Genomic DNA, 21,398 nt, shown 5'->3' with positions numbered 1-21,398 from the left:
GTTTAGGGGAATAATGTGGATCTGTGTATATAGGTGCAACTCTCGGTGTGGGGAGGGGGCGGCTCTCCAGCCCTTAGCCCTGCCCTGGGCCCCGAGCTGTTTGTGGACACGGGCCTGGCCCGCTGTGCTCTGCAAGCATTGCCCTATCTGTGCTTTAAAAAAGAGTCCTTTGTAATTAATAAAGAATTTCATTCCATTCTGCCGTGTCTTTCAGCCGTGCAGCCTCCCCGGCTGCAGCGCGTGCTCCGCTTGGGGCAGTGCTTCACCCTGCTCCATCCTCTCCCTCGCTGAAGACTCCTCAGCCGCCGGGCGCCCTCCTCGAGGCCGGGCCGCCAGCCCGTGTCCCCCGTCCCCTGCGCGGGGCCGCCTCAGGGCTCCCGCACGCACACGTAGGTGGTCCAGGGCCCGCACACCACGTCCTCCGCGCGCAGCCCCTGCGCCGCCAGCGCCTCCACGCGCCGCTGCTGGTCCGAGCTGCCCGTGTCCGCGTGGCCCAGCTGCCCGTATTTACCTGCAGCCCGAGCGGGACGCGCTGCCTCCTGTGCCCGGCTCCGAGAGCGGCGCCGCAGCCGGCAGCGCTCCCCGGGCTGGGCTCAGCCGAAGAGCTGCAGCCAGAGGCCAGTGCAAATACGCGAGTGTTTCTTTTAACTTTATCATTCTTAGTTATAGAACACGAATCCCTGCCCCTGCCGCAAGTGCCCAGGACCATAACCCATCAGCCCCGCGGCGGCCCCGTCCAGGCCCCACTTACCCCAGCCCCAGGTGTAGAGGTCGCCGTCCCCTGGGAAGAGACACGGGGGCTGAGGCCGCACCAGTGCCGTCGGCTCCGGGGCTGCTGCCCACAGCCCTGGGGAACCCGGAGCGGCTCCGAGCGCGGCAGGGCCGGGCCCCGTGGACACTCACAGGTGACGGCGGCCGTGTGCCGGGAGCCACAGCTGACCTTGCTGACCTCCCGCTCCTGCGGGAAATCCAGCAGCGCCGGGAAGGCCTGGATGGAGATGAACTGGGCGCCGTCATCATCCGGCTGCTCCTGCCGGGGCGGCCGCTCGGCGGTGCCTGCAGGGCCGGGGGATCAGCGGGGGCCGCAGGCGGCTCTGCCTGCGCCCGGGCACCGCGGCCTCACCTGCGCCGTCGGCCTCACGGTGCGCCCGCTCCTCCGCCAGCGCCTTGGAGGGCAGGGCGAGCTGCCCGCTCTCGTTCCAGCCCCACACGTAGAGGTCTCCGCTCTCTGCGGGGCCAATGCGTGAGCAGCGGGCCTGGGCAGGCACCGCTCGGCGCCGGCTCCGCGCAGGGCCCCTCACCGCTCACGCTGGCCGAATGCCATCCGCCCGCCGCCAGCTCCCGCATGGGCACCCCGGCCAGCGCCTCCACCAGCCGCGGCTCCCGCTCCGGTTCCAGCACCCCGTGGCCCAGCTGCCCGTGTCTGCGGGGAGTGCGGGACATGGGGCTCCCGCGGACTGGACCGTGGGCCCAAGTCCTGGAATGCACCAGGGATGCGGGAGCCACCAGCCCCCGTGCAGAGAGTGTGTCACCCATGTGAGACAGGGCCTGCGGGGATCACCTCGTCCGGCCCCGTGTGTGCAGGGTCACCTCTATAGCACCCCCCGCAGCCCCTATAGCTTCCTTGCAGCCTCCCAGCCCCACTTCAACTCTCCTGTATCCCTGTCCAGCCTCCCTTAGCCCTCCTTCACCTCATGCATTCGCTACAACCCTCCCTCTGCCTCCTATAGTCCCCCCCCTCCCCTCCTGTGCCCACTATATCTCCTGTGTCCCCTCTTGCCCATCCATAGCCCCTCTGTGTCCTCTATATCTTTCTTGCAGCCTCCCACAGTCCCCCTTCACCTCCAGTGCATCCCCTATATGCCCCCTGCGGCCCCCATAACCCCTCTGTGTCCCCTATAGCCCCCAATTCACCCGCACCATCCTCCATAAGGGCTCCAGGCACCCTTCTGTCCCCCCCCCCCTTTCCCTCCATTCTCCCCCCAACACATGGTGCTCTCTGGCCATGCTGCCCCCTCCATCCTCCCCTATACCCCCCCCCCCCCCCCCCCGCTCCCCATAGCAGCCCCACGGCCCCTTCATTGACCCCTCTGCCCGCCACAGCCCCTCTGCGCTCCCCTGTGCCCGCCGCCTGCCCCCATCCCCGCCCCGGCCCCGCTCTCACCTGCCGCCGCCCCACGCGTAGGTCTCGCCGTGGGCGCCCAGCGCCAGCGCGTGCTCGTGTCCCAGCGCCAGGCGCCGCGCGCGCAGCGCGGGCGGCAGCGGCGCGAAGAAGGGCGGCCGGGGCGCCGCGAAGCCGCCGGGCAGCAGCGGCAGCGGCGGCTCCGGGTCCGCGTCGGGGCCGGGGCCCGGGGGCAGCGGCCGCCGCCAGGCCGGGGCCCCCCGCAGCTCCCCGCGCAGCGCGGCCGCCCGCGGCCAGGCCTCGGCCGCCGCCTCCCGCCGCAGCAGCACGTGCGTCTCGGACGGCAGCGCCTCGCGGCAGCCCCGCGGCAGCGGCGCCGAGCGCGCCCCGCCGCGCACCTCCAGCGCGCCCGCCCCTGCACCGGCACCGGCACCGGTCACGGCGGAGCCGGAACCCCGCGGGGGAGCCGCGGCGCGGGGGAAGGAGGGGGGCGAGCGGGGCACCCGGATCTTGGGACACCGAGGCGGGGGCAGCACCGGACGGAGGGGAGAGAGCGACACCAGGGACACGGAAACCGTAGGACACAGGACGGGAGCGGGCACCGGGCGGGCAGCGCCGGCACCGCGGTCAGCGGGAAGAGCCCCGGGAGGAAACGGGGACAGGGCAGAGCCGGGACCCGCGGACACCGCGATGAGCGGGACAGCCCCGGGGACACGGGGGTGGCGCGGGGCGCGGGCGGCGCTCACCGGTCTCCAGGACCACGTAGCTCCAGGCCGGCCACACGCGGCGGATGCCCTCGGGGCCCGCGGGCAGGCGGCGCGGTCCCGGTGCCGGTTCGGGGCCGCCCGCCGCCTCCTCGGCGCTGAAGCCGAACACGAGCCACGCGCGGCGCGGGGCGGCCATGGCGGCTCCGCCGCTCCGGGCGGCTCCGTCCCGCCCCGTCCCGCCCCGTTCCGCCCCGCTCCGCCCCGTTCCGCCCCACTGGGCGGTGCCGACGCGCACAGAGAGTCGGGGCAGCCGGTTCGAGAGCAGCTTTAGTGCGGGGACCGCGGGCCGCCTGCCCGCCCCCGGTTAAGGCACACGGTGATGGACCCGCAGCCCCGACCTCCCCGGGGAGGCGCGGGGGCCCCGCGCGGTCCCGGTCCCGGTCCGGGGGCGGCCCCGGTGTGCGGCGTGAGCCAGTCCGTGCCGTGGGGGCCGCAGCCCCGAGCAGCGCGTGCAGTGGTCGGTGCAGAGCGGTGCAGAGCAGCCACGCCGCCGCGCGGCCTCACTCCTGGCTGGGGTTGGGCTTGATGAGGCCGTAGGCCACGGCCTGCGCCAGGCTCTCCTTGGCCGCCTGGGCCACGCGCGGCTTGTCCTGCTCCTTGGCGAGCACGGAGAGGATCTCCAGCATCTCGCTGGCGATGAGCTGCTCCGCCACCTCCCGCGCCGCTGCCATCATGTTCATGACGACCACGGCGCCGCGGTGCTGCAGCTCCGCGCTGGGGCTCAGCAGCAGCGCCTGCAGGATCTCCAGCCAGTGCGAGGTCTGCGGGGAGCGAGGCCGCCTGAGCCGGCACGGCCGGGCTGCCCCGCGGGGCCCCGGCCCCCCGCGCACTCACCACCTGCGGGATCCTCTTGCAGATGGCGGGGTGCAGCGCCGTGAGCATGGCCAACGTCCCCGAGGCCGCGCGCCGCAGCTTCTCGTCCTCCTCGCCGCTGTACAGCACCATCAGCTTCAGGCGGTCGCTGTCCTCGGCCAGGAACAGCTCCTGCACCTGCGGCGAGGAGGGGGCTGCAGCGGGGGGCCCGGGCCGGCCCCGGCGCCCCATGGCCAGGCTCCCTCACCTCCGTGCTCATGGCCATGTTGCACATGCACTCGGTCGCAGCCAGGCGGATCAGCTCGTGCTCCTCAAACATGTAGCCCTCGATCATGGGCACAGCCTTCTCCTTCAGGATTTTCTGCCTGCAGGACACACGAGCCATCCCAGCCCAGGGTTGCCCCAGCACCACCTCTGACCAGGGCAGCACCCCCAGGCCAGAGGGGATGGTCCCCAGCCCCGCGCTGCAGCTGCCCCTGCCCCTACCGCAGCCGCTCGCTGATGCCGGCCAGGTTGGTTAAGGCCATCAGACCCTCAAAGTTCTCCAGGCCAGTGCGCTGAAGGTGCAGAAGGCTCACAAGGGGCCGGACCACCTCGTAGATCTGTGGAGAGAACAGCAGAGGGTTTGCACCCCGAATGGGGCGGCAAGGACTCTGCACACACCCAAGCTCCTTCCAGAGAGGTGAGGAGGAGCCGAAGCCCGTTCGGCCCCAGCTCCTGCACACAGAGGCCGCGCAGCCCCCGCCTGGGCAGCCCCCGCTCAGAGCGACGCTGTCCGGGCGCAGACACCCACACGCTGCAGCAGGTCCCGAGCAGCAGCTCGTGCGCACGAGGGTGCCGAGTCCTTGCACCAGCCCTTTCCCAGCTGCTGTCCCCATGGTGGGACTGGCCCCTGCCAGCCCGCGGCGCTGCACTCACCCGCTCGCCCGGAAAGGCCATCTCGGGGTTGGAGGTGATGGTGATCTTGGCCAGCGCCTGGGCAGCCTTGGTCTGCCCCACTTCCGTGCCCTCCAGGGACAGCGGGATGAGAGCCTGGAGCCAGAGGGGCGGCAGCCAGGTCAGACCGCGGCTCGCCTGGCTCTTGGGCACGAGGCAGCCCAGCTGGGGCCACGACCCCAGAGCAGCAGCAGCCAGGGCGGCAGCCCCGGCCCTGCCCTGCGTCCCCCTGCGCGCGGGGCTGCAGCTCACCTTGCCTCCGCCCTGCGCCACCACGCCGCCCCGCTCCTCCGCCTCCTGCACCAGCGCCAGGAACACCCTGCGGCAACACGGGACGGCTGGAGCCAGGGAGCTGCCCCGGCGGGGACCGTGCGTCCCACCTGCACACCGGCCCCAGGCCCCGCTGCTTTGCGGTGCACCAAATCCCTTTCCACGTCCAGAAAGGATTCCCCACCCCGCCGCAGAAGCCCAGGCGTGCAGGCGAGACGCCAGCCGCGGCGCCCGCGTGCCACCGCGCCGGCCCTACCTGGAGATGAGCTCCCGGCAGGAGCTGCTGAGCGCTGGGCTCTCGCTCTTCACCATGCAGGCGAGAGCCGACACCACCCCCGCTGCCAGCAGCTTCCGCACCCGCCGCTTCACGAAGTCCGGCTTGTCCTGCCCCGAGACAGGGTCCCCACTCGCTCCAGACCCTGAACCCAGCCCCACGGCCACCCCTGGAAGGTCCCGACCTCCCACTGAAGGCCCCCAGACTGTTCACCCTGTCGCGCTGTCCCTACCAGGGACACCATGCTCTGTCCCACCCCTGCAGTCTCCTTCAAGGCCTCGGCTCCCCAGCCCCTCCGAGAGCTGCCCGTGCCGCCTCACCTTGGGGTGCTGCTCGGGGATGTGCTGCTTGGCGTACTTGGCCAGCTCCAGCATCTGGGGGTCTGGCTCCTCGTAGTCGTAGCTGTTGGTGCAGTTCACTAGCGTGGAGGCTACCGCATAGAGCACGCTCCTGTCCTCCGACTGCGGGGACGACGGGGCGCTCGTCACATCCACGGCACTCGCAGGACAAGCAGCTGCTGGAGCCTGCCCAGCGCCGTGGGGCAGCAGCCCTGCCGTGCCCTTGGCCACTCGGTGTGCCGGCCCCTGTGTGGCCCTGCCACGCTCACCTTGGCCAGCTGGAACATGGCCTGCATCGCTGCCTTGTCCTCTACAAACTCCTCCTTGACATCCGCATCGAAAGTGAGGTAGGCCAGGCCCTCCACAGCCCAGCGCCGCGTGCCCGCGTCGATGGTCTCGTTACACAGCCACCTGGCAGAGGGTGGCAGTGAGCTGGCACCGCACAGCGCCTGCCCTGGCCCCCCAGGCCCCCGCAGCCCTCACTTGCGGCACTGCTTGGCCAGCTTCATGGTGGAGCCCTCGGCAAACTGCTTCATGCTGAAGTCGGTGCCTCCAGCAGACCCCAGCTTGCAGAGACCCTGCAGGCAGGAGCAGGGTGTCAGAGCAGGAACAGCTACAGTCACCACAGTGCTTGCGACAGCCCCACAACCAGGGAACAGGCCGCGCTGGGGTCCTGCAGGCCTTGCAGTCACAGCCTGACCCAGCAGCACCCAGCCCAGCTGCTGCTCCCCGTCCTGCCGCGCCGCACTCACCACGAGCGCCCGGATGCGGATGCTGTCCCTCTCGCTGTGCTTGTAGATCTCCTTGAGCAGGCTGACCCCGTTGGCCGTGATGAAGGAGGCTCGCTTGGCCTTGTCGGCGGCGTGGATCAGCGCCTCCACCGCTACCAGCTGGTGCGCCTCGCACACGGAGGCGCAGAGGGACAGCACGCAGTCCATGATCCCCTCCAGCTCCAGCACCCTGTTCCCGGCCTCCGAGGGACCCTGCAGCAGGCACGACACTGCCTGGATGGCCCGCAGCTTTCCAGCCAGCTCGTGCCCCGTGAACCAGCTCCTGCAGGGCAAGGACAGCAGAAGAGATAGGACTGACCCTGTCCACAGCCTCCAGGCACAGGCAGCCCTGCCCAGCTGGGTCCCCAGCGCGGCAGGGCCCTGGGGGCTCTGCAGGAGGGGCTGGGGACAGAGGTGCTGCTGCTTCCTGGAGCGGCAGCGTGTGCTGCACACGGCAGGGCGCTCAGAGCCCTCTGAGCCTCTGCGGGCTTCAGAAAACCCTTCCCACCCCAGGGAGACCCGGCTCACTTCACGTAGTCCTCGCACAAGTGGTGGAAGTTCTCCCTCTCGGCGTCGCATTTCAGGTCGCTGTAGAGCTTGCTCAGCAGCACCGAGGCGCTCATCCGGCTGTTCTCTGTCACGGGCAGGCTGTCCTGAGCCCCACACACCGTGCTTCCAACCTCCAGGATCTTCTTCAGGCCTAGGAGGACCCGCAGGTCAGACGCCCACATAAGGAGCCAAAGGGGGTGCCCAGGACCCTGGCACCCACAGAGCCAAACACATGTCACCCCCAAAGCAAGGGATCCCAGGGGGACACTGCAGGCTCAGGCTGTGCCTCACTCACCCTGGTCGATCACCCAGAGGCTCAGGCTGTTGTTGGTCTCCTTTGGTGACTTCCTGGGCACCACCTTGATGAGCAGGTTGAGGGCGTTATCCCGCCCGTGCGCAGAGGCCCCTTCCAGGGCTAGCAGCTCCAGAAGGTCCTTGAGCAGCAGCTTCAGATCCTTGGAGGAATCTTCCAAAGGGACAGTGCCGGCAGTCAGTGCCCCGGCTGGTGCCACATGCCCTCCTGGCATGGCTGCCACAGCGCATCCCAGGTGTCTCAAGGCCACATGAACCTGAGCCCCTGGTTCAGCGCTGGGGAGCAGAACCCCCAGGCTCCCCACTGCCACCGAGGGCAGGCAGACACTCACCCAGCACCACCGCGTCCTCCTTTCCTCGGAAGTCCTTCTGCATCCCTTCCTTCAGGGAATCGAACATCACCTGCAGCAGGTTGCAGGCGGCCAGGGAGACCTGCTCGTGCTCCACACCCAGCACTGCCGAGAGACGGGGGGCACCCAGCTCTGCCAGGATGGCCGTGGTCTGCAAGTGCAAGCAGAGCTGCCTGCTGGAGACTTGGGGGAGCCTTGGCACTCCCCAGCACATCCCCTGATGGGCCCCCCGTCACACCACGGCTCCCACAAGCTGGGAGCTGGAGCGGGAGAGCCGAGGGCTCCGCTGCTCAGCGGGGCTGCAGGGAGGCCCCGGTGAGGCCAGGAGCGCTCCCGTGCCCGGCGCCTCACCGAAACCCACGTGTCCGTCCCCCTGCGCCAGGCCCCTCGGGCAGCAGAACCGGAGCCGCGACCTACCCGTGAGCGGTGCCCGGAGCACAACCCCACCAGCGTGCGCAGGGCTGCCAGCATCATGTCGGCCTTGGCCGTGTCCAGGAGCTGCGTGAGCAGCCGCACACCATCGCTCTGGAAGATTTTCTCTGCTCCGGCCTCCTCCCGTGCCAGCACAATGAGGTTCTGCGCAGCCTGGGAGAACAGAGCCATGCCTGGGCCACTGGCCCACAGACTGGGGCAAATCGGCTGCCAAATGGAGCCTGCTGGGAGCAGGGCACCTCAGCCACCGGAGCCTGCCAGCCCACAAGGGCAGCCACGAGCACCCCCGTTCACCCCAGCCCTCGCAGCACAGTTCAGCCAGCAGAGCTGGGCCAGCAGAGGTAATTCCTCCCCTCCCTGCTCTCCATCCGCATCTCACTCCGCCCTGATCCTGAGAGTTCAGACCTTCTGCTGCTTGTCCGCATCTTTTTCTTCAGGATCCAGCAAGATCTGAAACATCTGGTCCACCTTGGAGTCCGTGCAGGACATGGTCTTCATCTGAGAGGCCAGAAAGAGCCGCTCAGCCCCGGCCGCTTCCCTGCACGGAGCCGCCCGCAGCGCTGCACGGCCGCGGCCCCGCGTCCTCCCCGCTCACCTTCTCGTGCACGCTGCTGCCCAGGGCGCGCAGGGCCTCCTGGAAGGCCTTGTTCCTGGGCTCCAGGCTCACGCACCTCTGCAAGTCACTGACAGCCTGGTCCAGGCGGCCCAGCTTCTGCAGCGCCTGGCTGCGGCGGAACAGCGCCTTCACGTCGCGGCCGTCGGCCTCGATGGCTGCGCGCGAGCACAGACGTGTCACCGGGCCCCCGGCACCGCCCCAGCAGCACCGACGCCAGCCGGGCCCTGCCAGTACCTTTGGGCCCTGCCAGTACCTTTAGACGCGTCCGCCTCTGCCTTGGCATAGTCCTCCTGCAGAGACAGGCGCGGTGAGAGGGGCGGCGCTGCCCCGGCAGACACCGGCTCATCCCGCCCGCCCGTCCGGACGGGCCGGTCCCCGCACAGCCGCTCTCACCAGCTTCAGGTGGCAGGCGGCGCGGTTGCGGTGCAGCACGGCGCGCTCCGCGGCGCCCGCGCACAGCCGCAGCGCCCGCGTGTAGGCGGCCAGCGCCGCGCCGTGCTCCCCGGCCTGGAACAGCGCGTTGCCCTGCGCGCGCAGCTGCTCCGCCGTCACCTGCGGGAGCGGCAGCGCTGCGACCGCGGCCACGCGCGAGCGGCCGCGGGGAGCCGGGGCAGGACACGGCCACCCGCAACGAGCCCGGGACGGGCTGGGACGGGACCTGGCGATGGGGACGGGACAGGCCCCCGGGATGGGCCCATCGCCCCAGCTCCCTGTGGACGGGACAGGACAGACCCCCAGGAGAGGCCCCGGCGGCTGCCCCAGGACCGGGCTGCGGACGGGCCGGACCGGCTCCGGGAGGGACCCCGGACGGGGCCTCGCACCCCCCGCGCAGCTGCCGCGGCGCCACCTCCCGCTCCGGCCCCGGCCGTGATCCCGGCCCGGTGTCCCGATCCCGATCCTGGCCCTGCTTCTATTCCAGATCCTGGTCCGGGCCCCGCTCTCGACCCCATATCCCGTTCCTGGCTCCCCTCCCGATCCCGATCCCAGCCCGGTGTTCCGATCCCGGCCCCACCCCCGGCCCCATGTCCCCCTCACAGTCCCGCTCCCGGCCCGGTCTCCCGATCCCGTCCGGTCTCCCGTGTCCCGCTCCCGGCCCGGTCTCCCGTGTCCGTGTCCATGTCCCGCTCCCGGTCCCGCTCGCGGCCCGGTCTCCCGCTCCCGGCCCGGTCTCCCGTGTCCGTGTCCGTGTCCGTGTCCGTGTCCATGTCCCGCTCCCGGCCCCGCTCCCGGCCCCGCTCACCGCCGCCTCCATCGCGCCGCGCCCGTGACGTCACCGCCGATCGCCCGGGGAACGCGGAACGCCGCCGCCCGCGTCACGTGACGAGGCCGCGCGGGGGCGGGGCGCTGCGTGCGGGGCTGCCGCGCGCCCCCAGGGGGCGCCCGAGGGGCCGCGCGCGTGCGCAGAGCGAGCAGCGGTGCCGGCCCCGCCCCCCGGCACCGCGGCGGGTGCCCCCTCCCGGACCCACAGGGTGTCCGCATGGCCCTCCCGGGACCCTCATTGCACCCTCGGACCCATAGGGTATCCCATTGCCCCCCCCCGGGGTCCCCATTGCCCCCCCCCGGGGTCCCCATTGCACCCCCGGACCCACAGGGTGTCCCCATTGCCCCCCCGGGGTCCACATTGCCCCCCCGGGACCCCCATTGCTCGCCCCGGGGTCCCCATTGCACCCCCGGAGCCCGTATTGCTCCCCCGTACCTACAGGGTGTCCCCATTGCACCCCCAGACCCACAGGGTGTCCCCGTTGCCCCCCGGAGCCTCCATTGCAGCCCCGGGTGCTCCTGCTGCTCCTCCGTGTTCCCGCACTGTCCCCGCTGCCCCTCCGTGGGTGTCTGCATCGCACCCCGTGTGCTCCCCTTGTCCCCGCGCCCTGTGTCCCACTGAACCCCGGCTGCCCCCCTGCACCGCCGGGGACGGCCATGGGTGGCCCCACTGCACCCCGTGCGCGCCCGTGGGTGCCCCCCGCCCACGTGGACGCTCTCAGTGCACTGCAAGGTGCCGCTGTCACCCCTGCGCCCTGTGTGCCCCCTTGTCCCTCGTCTGCCCCACGTGTGTCCCGGTGACCCGGGCGCCCTCACCTCCCCCCTGGGTGCTCCTGCACGTGCCCCACTGCCTCCCCCACGTATCCCCCCGTGCCCACCCGCCCCGGAGCCTCCTGGGGGGGACACAGACAGGATCCCCTCCCAGCCCTGCCCGGTGCCCCCGCCGCAAGGACAGAGCAGAGCGGAGGGGGCTGCGCCGCCTTTATGGCCGCGACGCGGGGACCGGCGCTGTCCCCGGTGCCGGAGAGACGGCGGGCGGGGGGGGCTCGGCGCGAGGGTCCGGGGGGCCCGGGGGGCTCAGCCCTCGGCGCGGGGGTCCGCGGGCGCCGGTGCGGGGGCGCCGCGCGGTGCCGGGGGTCGCGCGCCGCGGGCCGGGCGGGAGCGGGAGCGGGGCGGGCGCCGTGCGGGGCGGGCGCGGGGCAGGAGGCGGCCGAGGCGGCAGCGCTGCCGCCGGTGGAAGTGCAGGAGGTCGATGGCCATGAGCAGCACGACCAGGAGGCCGTAGAGCCCCACGACGGGCAGCGCCAGCGGGTTCCTGTGCGAGGAAGCGGTTAGGGCGCAGTGCGGGGGCTCGGGGCTCCCGGGGCTCCCGGGGCTCCGGGCCGGGCTCACCGGAGCAGCGCGGGGGCTGGCGGCCCGGTGCCGTTTCCCCCGGGCGGCGCCTCCCAGGCCGGGCGGCCGCAGCAGGACTTGAGGGCGCCGGGGCCGGGCCGGCAGCAGTAGCGGTGCCCGGGCGGGTCGCTGAGCCGCGGGCACTGGAAGCCGGGGTGGTAGCGCCCGCTGGGGCCCGCGTAGCCCTCGCAGAGATGCGGGTTGCGGATGGCGGCTGCGGGGGACAAATCAAGGGGCGAAATGGGACCGCCCGGAGCTGCCCGGTACCCCCCTCCCCATGCCCGGTGCCACTGGCCTGATGCCCCTATGCAGCCAGGGGCCACAGCAGCAGGCAGCTGGCTGCTCTGCACGGACAGCCCCGTGCCCTTGTCCCCCCACATCCCTGTCCCACCACCCTGCTGGCACACGCAGCCCATGGCTCCCCAGCGCTGTCCCCACCTGGGACCTGCCTGCCAGGGCAGACCCCAGCTGTCCGGTGGGGCCATCCTGAGCCCGGAGCTAGTATCAGGTCCCTACCTGCACTCGGGAGCCTGGGGCCCAAGGCCATGCAGAGGAGCAGCCCCAGCAGGACCCTGCTCAGCATCTTCCTGGTTGTAGCGGGGGCAGCGGCAGCCTCGGCGCTGTCGGAGGCGAAACCGCAGCCCTTCCTGCCGCTGCCTCCATCACTGGCCCATCATGAGCTTCCCGGAGCCATTAGAGCTTCCTGCACTTACTGCCCCGCTCCGCAGGGACCAGAGGCGGGAGCATCGATAATGAGCTCCTCCGGGCCCAGGCAGGACAGAGGCGCCGTCCCCAGCCCCACGGTGGGGCCATGGGGTGCCAGGTCCTGTCACCCTCCTGGGGGTCTCAGCCTCTTGTCACCCAGCTGGGGACTGCCCTCTCTGTCCCCAGCAGCTACCATGGGGCTGCAGGGCCAAGGGCCACCGGCGGGCTGCATTGATAGCCGGCGTGGGGGCCGTGTGGCCAGGCAGGCACTGGCCTCCGTGCTGAGCAGCCTGGCCCCCCGCCAGCCGCTCCATTAGCGGGAGGCTGGAGCTGCTCGTTGCAGTAATGGGCCTGCGCAGGGGCCGGGCAGCATCGGCCCAGGCGGCCGCCGCACACGGGCTGCCGCCTCCCCGGCACGGCTGGGCCAGCGCAGGCCCCCGCAGGCTCGCACACGCGCTGGGCCGCGCAGGGGCCGGTGCTCCGTGTCTGCGCCCACCAACCACAGCCCTGTGCACTGTGTTCGGCTCTGCTCCTGTCCTGATGCACCATGCTCAGCTCGGCCCCGTGTCCCGGTGCACCAGGCCCAGCTCTGCCCGTGTCCCGGTGCACCAGGCCCACAAGCACCATCCCTGGCCGTGCACCCTGCCTTGCTCCCCAACCCCAGGACAGTCTCCTGGCTCTGCCCTTCCTGAGCGGCACCTGGGGCCCCTGCTGCAGTGATTAGTCCCAGGGGAGCTGGTGAAAAGCGGCAGCTCCCCACGGTAACCGCGAGGCTGCTCCTGGCGACGCGGCTCCCGGCGCAGCAACCGGCGCTGCCGCTGCCCCCGCCGCAGGCCTGGCGCATCCTGTCCCCCACGGCAGCGCCCTCACCCCCGCGTCCAGCCCCACGCACGGCCCGGCCCCGCGTGGGCTCTGCAGGCGGCTGCAGGGGAGCAGGAGCCCCGCTCTGCCCTCCCTGCAGCGCCCAGGGCAGCCGTGGGTGCCGCCCGCCCCCAGGGCGCCCCATGAGCCCTGCACGAGCACAAACCACACACGGAACAGGGCGCTCGGAAACTGCCTCATGTTTCCTACAAGCTCCGGGCGAGCTCAGCGCGGCTCCGTCTCCAGCTCGCCCCGGACCTGCCAGGCTCCTGTGCTGCGCGGCGGGGGCCCGGCCCCCGGCACGGGGGCATCTCCCCCCGGCAGCCATGCAGCCGCGGGGCAGCCGCGCGCCTCCCCGCCGGGCCCTGCGCGCGGCCCCGAGCCCGGCCCGGCCGCAGCAGCGGGGCCGTCTCTGCCGCGGGTGCTCGGGCCGTGTCCAGCAGCCTGCGCAGCCCTGCTCTACCAGTTCACTGTCTGAAACCTATCTGAACACGGGACTAATAAATAAGAAGGCAGCAGCCCCTGGAGGTTGGGCTCGTCCTGCCCGGCCGGCGCGCTGGGCCGGGGCCCGGGCCCGGCCCTGAGGGCAGCGCGGGGGCTGCCGGGCTCGGCCGCTCTCCCTCGCCGTGTGGCCACTCTGCTCCTCTCCCGCAGCGGGAGACGCTACCCCAGGCGGATGCGGAAGGTGGCGATTTCCATGGGCTCCAGGCGGACGGTGGTGCTGTTGGGGGCCGTGCCCAGCGGGTACATCAAGGTCAGGGAGGTGGGCTGCAGGGAGCTCAGCTCCAGCCCCTGGAACAGGCTGCCCAGGGCCAGCTGCGCAGAGAAGAGCAGGAGGGTGAGTGCGGCCCCGGCCCGGCCGCACGGCCTCAGCGCGCCCAGGGCACCCGCTGCTCCGGCCCCGTCCCTGCCCTGCCCGTGGGTTTGCTGGGTCTGTGCAGGGCTCCAGAGCCCTGGAGAGCAGGGCAGAGTTGGTTGTGCTGCAGTACGGGACCTTTAGCTGGGCAGCAGCCAGCGCTGGGGAGTCTGGGGCCCTCCAGCCCCATCCCGGCCGCGCGTGGCCGGGCAGGCAGACCCGCCGCGGGCTCGTGCGGGCAGCAGCCAGGCTGTCCTGCCCACGCCTACCTTGCCCTGGCTGGTGGTGCAGTTGAAGCCCAGGTTCTTGGCCTCCAGGCTGCAGTCGAAGCCCTTGCGGTGCAGGATCAGGGCGGCCTCCGCAGAGGGCTGCGTGTCATCCTGCCGGGGGCAGAGGCGTGAGGGGGAGCGCGAGCACGAGACCCCCGAGCGCCCAGGGCCCTGCTCACCTCGGCCTGCAGCGTGCGCAGGTTGAGGAGGTGGAAGTCGCAGGGCAGGGCGCTGGCGAGCGGCACGAAGGAGCGCAGGGCGGCCGGGGGCGGCTTCTCCTGGGCCACCGGCATGACCAGCACCTGGGCGTTGAGGTGCATGGAGGTGAAGTGGCTCAGCAGCGAGGGGAAGCTCACGGGTCGGCCGTCCTGAACCTGCCGGGGTGAGGGGTAAGAGCCAGACAGCGCCTGGGCCCTGCGGGGCTCCCGCACCTCAACCCGCTCCAGCAGCGCTCAGGGCAGCAGAGCCAGCGCGGGGCTCCCCACGCACCCCGAGACACCCTCCCCACGCACTGCCCCACAGCCGAGGGGCTCCTGGGCAGCCGCAGGGCCCCGGGCTCAGCTACGCTCCGACTATGCTACAGGCCCTCGCTAGACTAGTCACTAGTCACCAGTCACCAGCAGCTAGTGCACGAGACGGGGAGAAACAGCAGGGCCAGGCCGGCCGTTACCTCTGGGCTGCCAGTCCTGGCGCCAGGGAAGCCCAAGGCTTTAAACACGGAGGCCAGTTTGGAAAAGAAGCTGGAGCTCTGAGTGGGTGAAATGGTGCATGCGTCGCGAGCCACGAGGCAGCGGGACAAGAACACGGCGATTACGAGGGCGGCTCCCCCGCCGTGCGCGGGACGGACCCGCTCCAGCCCCGCGCGGCGCGGCGCAGCCCCACGGCCGCGCTGGCGGGACGGGGAGCCCGTCCAGTCGCTCCCTGCAGACATCCCCCCTCCAGCGCGCCGTGCCGGCCTCCCCGCTGCACACCTTGTTGGCGGTGCTGCGGCGCTCCAGGAGCAGGCGGAACCGGTTGCAGGTCCTCTTGTTGTCCTTCAGGCCCTGGCCCAGGCCCCGGTTGTCATCCTGCATGAGGCGCCGGTCCAGGATCACCTCCAGCTGGCCTGTGCAGAGCCGGCCTCAGCGCTGGAGCGGGACGGAGCCCCCAGCGCCCCGGACAGGCGGGGGGGCCCCTCCTCTCCCGCGTCCCCCACCGAGAGCCACCGCGTCCCCGGGCCCGGGGATGGCGCCGGGCTCGTCCCGCCGCGTCCCGCCGAGGCCGGCTCACCACTGCCCAGGCTGGACACCCCCAGCGCCTGCGCTGTGTGCAGCGTCAGGCGGCTCTGCGCGTCCTGGATGTAGGCCATGGCTGGCATGGGGTAGAAGTTGGCCTGCAGCGGCAGCTTCCGCAGGTACCTGCGGGGCTGGATCTGCCAAGGGAAGGGAGACGGGGCTGGAAGGAGCTGCAGCAATGCCGGGTGCTGGGGACAGACCGTCTGTCCCCAGTGTGGGCAGCCACCCTCCCTCCCCGGGCTGTCAGCACACCTGGAAGCCATTGAGGTCTGTGAAGAAGGTGTCATCGCTCTCAATGTCAGTGCTGAAGCGCAGGGCCAGCTCCTTGTTGACATGGTCACGGATGTCCACCAGGCAGGACACATCCAGGGACAGGCCCTCCACCCCTGCGGGCAGACACAAGGGGCTGGATCCCATGGGCAGCATCGCCCAGCGCTCCCTGGGCCGGCGACATCCTCCCGTGTGGATGTGCTGCCTCCAGACCTGGAAACCCTCATGAACTTGCTGTCCCCAACACCCGCACAGAGGCACTGCCACCCGCCCTGTGCAGGAGCTGAGAGCTCGGCCTGGCGCCCGCGCACCTGCCACGTTGTACAGCCGCACCACCGTCTGCACGTGCTGGTAGTAGCTGGCCACCTCGGAGAAGAAGGGTCCCTCCGTCACCCGCACCACGGGGGCGTCCTTGGGGGCGTAGGGCTGCGGGGACAGGAGGGCTGTGCTGGGGCTGACGCCTCCAGGACTGCCCCGCGGCCGCGCGCCGGGACCCGGCCCCCAGACCTTTGCTTCACCGTCGGGCAGGAAGAGGTAGGCTCCGCTCTTGTCCTTGGAGGCCCTGGTGCCGTAGACGAGGAACTCGCTGCTCACCCTCTGCTCGTGCTCCTCCCCAGCGCGGCGGATGCTCTGCCGGGCACAAGCCAGCGCGGCGCTGCGGGCGTCCTGCACGGGCAGCGCCGCATCGCGCCGCACTCCCCTCCTGCGGCTGCCCGCGCTCACCTGCAGCAGGCCGGACTGCCCCGAGAAGCAGGCCCGGAGCTGCTGGTTCTCCAGGCAGAAGTCGTCGGCGCCGGCCGGGAGGACGTGCACGGGAAAGGCCTCGTGCTTGCGCACAGGCAGGTCCCGGCCGTGCAGGTAGAGGCGCACGGAGGACTTGAGCGTGGCGCGGCCGTCCGACACCTTGTGCAGCTGCAGCACACGCAGGCCCAGCGCGGGCAGGCGCGCCAGGACGGAGACCTGCGGACAGCGAGGACCTGGGCAAACGCCCTGCGGGAAGGGGGCCACGGGGCAGCGGCGGGTCGAGGACCCTGGGGGGCACTGGGTGTCGTGGGGCTGGGAGCAGCGGGCACTGCGGGCGGGCGCAGGGACACTCGCTGCTGCAGGGGTGCTCGGGGGCAGCGCGCGAGGACGGGGAGGCCGCACGTGCGGCTGCGGGGCCGGGAGGGAAGGGGTGCAGTGGGGCGCCGCAGCCCCCCTACCTGATAGACGTCGGGCTCCATGTCGGTGGCAGAGCCCCAGCAGGCGCTGAGCTGGGCAGGCAGGGGCTGCCCCTCCTCGGAGAGCACGCGCACGCGCGGGGAGTTCACCAGGATGGGCACGACGCTCAGGCGCTCCTGCTCCAGCGGGTTGAACACCACCACGAACCTGCGGGGAGGCCGCCGAGAGGGAGAGCCGCCCGTGGCGCCCCACGCGTGCACCCACGGCCCCGTGTCCGCAGCCACCCGCAGCCCCGCAGCTCCTGCAAAGCTCCTTCACGCCGCCACCCGCCCCTCGCCGCCACCCGGCCCTGCCGCTGGGACGCGCGCAGCCCCTACCGGGGCGACGTGTCCAGCTTGAGCACCGTCCTCTCGGGCAGCGAGTCCTGGTTGGGGCGCGTGTCGTCCTGGGGAGGGCAGCGCGTCAGGGCGGGCGGCCGCGGCGCCGGCCCCGGCAGGGCGCAGGGCGGGCGGCTCCGCTCACCGTGCTCAGGAAGGGCGCAGCGGGCTCGTGGCGGTAGGCGTCCTTGTCCCCCAGCACCAGGTAGTGCGCAGCGTTGATGATGACGCGCTTGAGGTTCGTGAGGGAGTGCAGCAGCCTGGGCACAGGGCAGAGCGGGTCCCTCGGTCCATCCTCCCTGCCGCGCCCTGGGAGAGGGGCACACCGGTCCCCGCAGCCAGCAGTGCCGGCCCCGCGGCCGCGCCGCTGCCCGCACGTACCGCACTCCGTAGTCGACCACCACAGCCTCCTTGGCGGTGCCGGTGATGGCGTCGTGGTGCTGGAAGAGCCCCAGGTTGCGGCGGGCGTTGCTCAGCAAGGCGTAGTCGGACAGCGGGTAGCTGCGGTCCGCGCCGGCGCGGCGCGCGTGGGCGAGCGCCAGGCTGAACAGGACCTCGGCCCCCCTGCGCAGGGCACCGTCACCGAGGGCTCCGCGGCCTTCGGGGGTCCCCAGCGCCGCAGGGACGGGGCTCGCGCCAGGACAGCCCCTGCCCCGCGCACCCCTGCCCGGGCACGGGGCTGCCCTCACCGGAGATGAGCCTCCAGCACGGTCCAGGCTCTTGTAGAAGGGCCGGGAGGTGTAGTAGCCTGTCCAGTAGTGATCCTCCCGGTCCGCATACGAGAAGAAATCCCCGGTGAGCACTGGGAACCCCGGTGGCTTCATCCCCGGCACGATGCCCACCTTCTTGTACAGGGCATCAAAGTAGTCGGAGAGTGTCCCGAATTGCGCCTGCAGGAGAGCCCGGAGCATCGCGAGGGGCCTCCGCGTCTCGCACCTTCCCTCCCAGGGCTGCCCAGGCAGCCTCCAGGCTCAGACGTGGCCATGGGGCAGCTTTGCTCATGAAGATCTGCTCCCTCCAGCCCCTGCAGGTACCTGCACATGGAGGTTGGGCTGCGCGTTGAGGAAGTCAAAGATGCGCTGGTAGTTGAGGAACTGGGCGTCCCATTCCTGGGGCTTGTCGTAGCGGAAGTCGTCGCCCAGGGGCACCAGCAGCACTTTGCTGCGATACAGCTTGGACTTCTTGCGGTACTGGTCCAGCAGGAGCTGGGCCCTGCCGTGAGGAGCAACGGGGGCCCGGGATGAGGCCGCAGGCAGGACGGGGGCTCAGGGCCGCCTGCCCTCCAAGCACTCACCGCTCGGCCACGTTGGCATCGGTGATGGCTCGAGGAGGCACCTTCCACGGGCAATTGATGCGGCCACCTGGCAGGCGTTTGAAGTCAAACTGGCAGCAGATCTTGGGGTCCGGCCCGCAGGTGTGGGGCACATCGTAGCTGTAGAAGGGCATCATGTGGCAGAAGATGTCGGTGCTGGAGTCCGGGTCTGCAGGACCAAGGACAGGTGAGCACTGAAGATGGCTCTGCCCTGCCTGTCCCCTGGCAGGAACTGGGCACGAGGCGCACGGGAGCGGGGCGGCCGCCGGGACCAGCAGAGCTGGCACGCAGCCTGTTCGGTGCTCAGAGAGCACAGAAACAGCCTCATTGCAGGGCCAGGCACTGGCCCTGCTGGGCAGACAGCCCGGGGTTGTCCCCAGGGCACAAACACTTCAGGGCCATCTCCCAGGCAGACTCATGGCCTCCTGGCACTCAGGAAGGAGACCACAGCTTTGCTGCCACCTCAGGTCCCTGGCAGGTCCCCTCCCTGCAGTCACACCCGCGACGGCCCTCACCCCACGTCTGTCTCCACATGAACTCCAAGTTCTGGGTGGCAGCAAAGTGCTTCTTGATGGCGTAGTGCACGCGCTGGATGAGCATGCCCGTCAGGTTGGAGCGCTTCAGCAGGTAGGGCATGGTGGAGCTGTGGCCAAAGGGGTCGATGGCCCAGCCCGACCGGGGCGTCACGCCTGGGGACACAGACACCGCTCAGGGCCGAGCACCAGGCCCGGTTGCACGGGGGCTCGTGCCAGGGACCGGCGCATCAGCCCGGGCGCTGCTCCTCCCGCCCTGCATCCAACCCGCGCTCACCGATGTTCTTCTCCAGCCACTGGTGCCCCTCGATCAGCTGGTCGATCATGGCAAAGTAGTGGGAATTGGCCTCGTCGGGCATCACCCAGCCACCCGTCACCATCTCCAGCTGCCCATTCCCAACCAGCCTTCAAGGGGACACACGGGAGACACGAAGAGGTCGGGTGAGCCCCAGCCAGACCCCAGAGCACGCGGCCGGGTGTGAGCAGAGCCCATCCGCGTGGAGGGGCAGCGCAGCTCCCTGCAGCCCCGCTCAGCGCGTCCCTGGCACCAGCGCAGCCCGGCCTGGCTCGCACCGCGCGCCTCGAGCAGGGCCCTGCGCGAGCAGACGCCGCGCAGAGCGCCAGGCGCGGGCGGGCAGCCCTACCTGCGCACGGCAGCCCGCTTCTGCGCACTGATATTGTCCCACCACTTGGAGAAGAAGGAGATCTCGGACCAGATGAAGCGCCGGCGCGGGTCCTCCTGCATCTTCAGCACCATGCTGTTGAGGATGTGCTGCGTCTGGTCGTAGTAGTACTTGTCAAAGGTCTTGATCCAACCTGCCAGCACACACGGAGCCGTCACCGAGCGGGACCCGGCGCCGTCCAGGCTGCCGTGCGGCGCGGCGCACAGCGGCTGCCCCGCGGTCCCCGCCAGCTCACCGGGGTCGTTGTGGGAGTGCGGCACCACGAACACCTGCAGGGGCTCGGCGTCCCACTCGCCGGGCTCATAGGTGATGTCGAAGCCCTGCTTCCACACGCCGCCATCCTGGTTGTCGAAGGGCAGCAGGGAGTACACGGCCAGCATCTGCGACGCAGGGACGGGGCTCAGCGGGACAGACACGGGCACGAGGGACCCAGGACGTGCAGAGCCGACCTCGTGGACACCCCGGTCCAGCCGCACTAGCACCCGGCAGCCCCTCCCAGCTCAGCAGAGCCGGGACCCGGAGGGCCCCCTGCCCCGGCACCCGCCCCAGGTCAAGGTTTTGGCCTCGCACCTGCACGTCCGGGCTCTGTCCCTTGCCCCCCAGGGCAAACTGGCAGTCCTGCGGCGAGACGGAGAGGAAGCTCGGGCGGCTCTCGGCGGGCAGCACCCAGGAGCCGTTCGGGGGGTTCTGCGGGGGCAGCGGCGGCTGCCCCTCCGCGTGGGCCGTGAGCTCCAGCACCGAGTCCTTGATGTGGCTGATGATCTCATGGTTCTCCTCCAGCAGCTGCTCCAGCTGCTCGATGCGGTTCTGCAGCACCGAGATCTGGCTCTGCTCACGCACAGGGTCACACGCAGGGCGGTGAGCGCGGGCCGGCCCGGACGGCCCCGCCGCCTGCCGCCCCCGGCCCTGCCTCACCCGCGGGAAGTTGCCTCCGCTCTGGTGGCGCGCGGGGTCGGGCTGCACCCGGTCCAGCATCAGGTAGAGGGAGAAGACGGCCACGCAGAAGATGGCAGCTCCACACACCGTCACCTGCTTCTTCAGCTTCATCCCGGGGCCGTGGGGACAGACCTGCCATGCGGGAGAGGACGGCGCTGATGGGCCCACTGCTGCCAGGCCAGCGCCTGCCACAACCCCTCGGCCTCGTGCAGCGGCACCAGGTCCTGTGAGGCCACACGCAGTGGCACCATGTCCCCATGGCCACGGGACCCTGTCCTTGTGCCGTGGTGCCAGGTCCTGCATGGGCACACGCGGCGGCACTGTGTCCCCATGGCCAGGGATCCCATCCTTGCACCGTGGTGCCAGGTCCTGCATGGGCACATGTGGCGGCACCATGTCCCCATGGCCAGGGGACCCTGTCCTCGCGCAGGGGTGCCAGGTGCTGCATGGGCACACATGGTGGCACCATGTCCCCATGGCCACGGGACCCTGTCCTCGCGCAGCAGTGCCAGGTCCTGCATGGGCACACACAGCGGCACTGTGTCCCCACGGCCAGGGGATCCCATCCTTGCGCCGTGGTGCCAGGTCCTGCATGGGCACATGCGGCGGCACCATGTCCCCACGGCCAGGGGATCCCATCCTTGCGCCGTGGTGCCAGGTCCTGCATGGGCACACACGGTGGCACCGTGTCCCCATGGCCAGGGGACCCTGTCCCTGCGCAGCAGTGCTCCATCCTGCCCAGCCATGCACAGGGGCCCCATGTCCCTGTGGTCCCTGTGGTCAGGGGACCCTCGGCCACATCCTGTGTGGCCTCGCACGGCAGCTCCGTGTCCCTGGGACCCGCGGCCTCGCGCTGCGGCACCGTGTCCCCTGCCCTGGGACCCGCAGGCTGGGGCAGCCGCCCCGTGTCCGCGCGTCCCCGGCCCCCCTGCCCGCTCGCAGCTCCGTGTCCCCGGCCCC

At 71.3% G+C, this 21,398-nt stretch overlaps 4 protein-coding genes across 5 annotated transcripts; all 4 read right to left on the bottom strand.

Moving 5' to 3' along the window:
* Positions 1-365: 365 nt before the first annotated feature.
* On the bottom strand, positions 366-3,032 carry RCCD1 (RCC1 domain containing 1). Its single transcript, XM_088530868.1, has 7 exons — positions 2,869-3,032; positions 2,165-2,537; positions 1,302-1,423; positions 1,124-1,228; positions 904-1,056; positions 752-781; positions 366-511 (listed from the first exon to the last, which is right to left on the bottom strand). The coding sequence occupies exons 1-7, from the start codon at positions 3,023-3,025 to the stop codon at positions 369-371; spliced, it is 1,083 nt and encodes a 360-aa protein (XP_088386994.1). The 5' UTR covers positions 3,026-3,032; the 3' UTR covers positions 366-368.
* Positions 3,033-3,389: 357 nt separating this feature from the next.
* On the bottom strand, positions 3,390-9,838 carry UNC45A (unc-45 myosin chaperone A). 2 transcript variants are annotated; one of them, XM_088530704.1, is made up of 20 exons: positions 9,790-9,838; positions 8,943-9,101; positions 8,803-8,839; positions 8,529-8,704; positions 8,339-8,431; positions 7,919-8,086; positions 7,484-7,652; positions 7,135-7,305; positions 6,819-6,990; positions 6,273-6,573; positions 6,004-6,098; positions 5,790-5,931; positions 5,503-5,643; positions 5,165-5,292; positions 4,891-4,957; positions 4,621-4,734; positions 4,189-4,304; positions 3,950-4,067; positions 3,724-3,879; positions 3,390-3,650 (listed from the first exon to the last, which is right to left on the bottom strand). In XM_088530704.1, the coding sequence occupies exons 1-20, from the start codon at positions 9,799-9,801 to the stop codon at positions 3,390-3,392; spliced, it is 2,796 nt and encodes a 931-aa protein (XP_088386830.1). In that variant the 5' UTR covers positions 9,802-9,838. The 2 variants fall into 2 exon arrangements, with proteins under 2 accessions (XP_088386830.1, XP_088386900.1); XM_088530774.1 differs by lacking the exon at positions 5,503-5,643.
* Positions 9,839-10,886: 1,048 nt separating this feature from the next.
* LOC148596350 (protein shisa-like-1) lies at positions 10,887-11,617 on the bottom strand. Its single transcript, XM_088535798.1, has 3 exons — positions 11,593-11,617; positions 11,202-11,415; positions 10,887-11,124 (listed from the first exon to the last, which is right to left on the bottom strand). The coding sequence occupies exons 1-3, from the start codon at positions 11,615-11,617 to the stop codon at positions 10,887-10,889; spliced, it is 477 nt and encodes a 158-aa protein (XP_088391924.1).
* Positions 11,618-13,359: 1,742 nt separating this feature from the next.
* MAN2A2 (mannosidase alpha class 2A member 2) lies at positions 13,360-20,557 on the bottom strand. Its single transcript, XM_088530607.1, is given in 23 exon segments — positions 13,360-13,583; positions 13,893-14,003; positions 14,072-14,266; positions 14,864-14,997; positions 15,162-15,303; positions 15,419-15,552; positions 15,748-15,862; positions 15,944-16,066; positions 16,160-16,396; positions 16,639-16,804; positions 16,975-17,042; positions 17,120-17,234; positions 17,356-17,538; positions 17,664-17,681; positions 17,683-17,864; positions 18,009-18,186; positions 18,269-18,455; positions 18,802-18,975; positions 19,097-19,224; positions 19,464-19,635; positions 19,738-19,882; positions 20,073-20,330; positions 20,418-20,557. Coding segments are annotated over 23 exon segments (3,450 nt in total). The 5' UTR covers positions 20,550-20,557; the 3' UTR covers positions 13,360-13,430.
* Between the last annotated feature and the right edge of the window lie 841 nt (positions 20,558-21,398).

Source organism: Tinamus guttatus, unplaced genomic scaffold (genome assembly GCF_059628265.1).
Source record: "Tinamus guttatus ecotype Peru unplaced genomic scaffold, ASM5962826v1 Tinamus_guttatus_pri_ptg000004l, whole genome shotgun sequence".
NCBI classification, from domain to species: Eukaryota; Metazoa; Chordata; class Aves; order Tinamiformes; family Tinamidae; genus Tinamus; species Tinamus guttatus.
Note: the sequence above shows the minus strand (reverse complement) of the source record. Positions and strands in the feature narration are given on the sequence as shown.

Bases quoted from the DNA above. Each gene is read 5' to 3' on its own strand.
- LOC148596350 (XM_088535798.1), bottom strand. From the start codon at position 11,617: ATGGGCTGCGTGTGCCAGCAGGGTG. The intron at 11,416-11,592 runs GTGGGACAGGGA...TGTCCCCCGCAG, and splicing joins CTGCGTGTGCCAGCAGGGTG to CCGCCATCCGCAACCCGCAT. The intron at 11,125-11,201 runs GTGAGCCCGGCC...TTCCTCGCACAG, and splicing joins CCAGCCCCCGCGCTGCTCCG to GAACCCGCTGGCGCTGCCCG.
- UNC45A (XM_088530704.1), bottom strand. The intron at 8,087-8,338 runs GTCTGAACTCTC...CTGTTCTCCCAG, and splicing joins ATGCGGACAAGCAGCAGAAG to GCTGCGCAGAACCTCATTGT. The intron at 5,293-5,502 runs GTGAGGCGGCAC...GTCTCGGGGCAG, and splicing joins TCCCCGAGCAGCACCCCAAG to GACAAGCCGGACTTCGTGAA.
- RCCD1 (XM_088530868.1), bottom strand. From the start codon at position 3,025: ATGGCCGCCCCGCGCCGCGCGTGGCTCGTGTTCGGCTTCAGCGCCGAG. The intron at 1,229-1,301 runs GTGAGGGGCCCT...TTGGCCCCGCAG, and splicing joins GCATTCGGCCAGCGTGAGCG to AGAGCGGAGACCTCTACGTG. The intron at 1,057-1,123 runs GTGAGGCCGCGG...CCGGCCCTGCAG, and splicing joins CCGTGAGGCCGACGGCGCAG to GCACCGCCGAGCGGCCGCCC.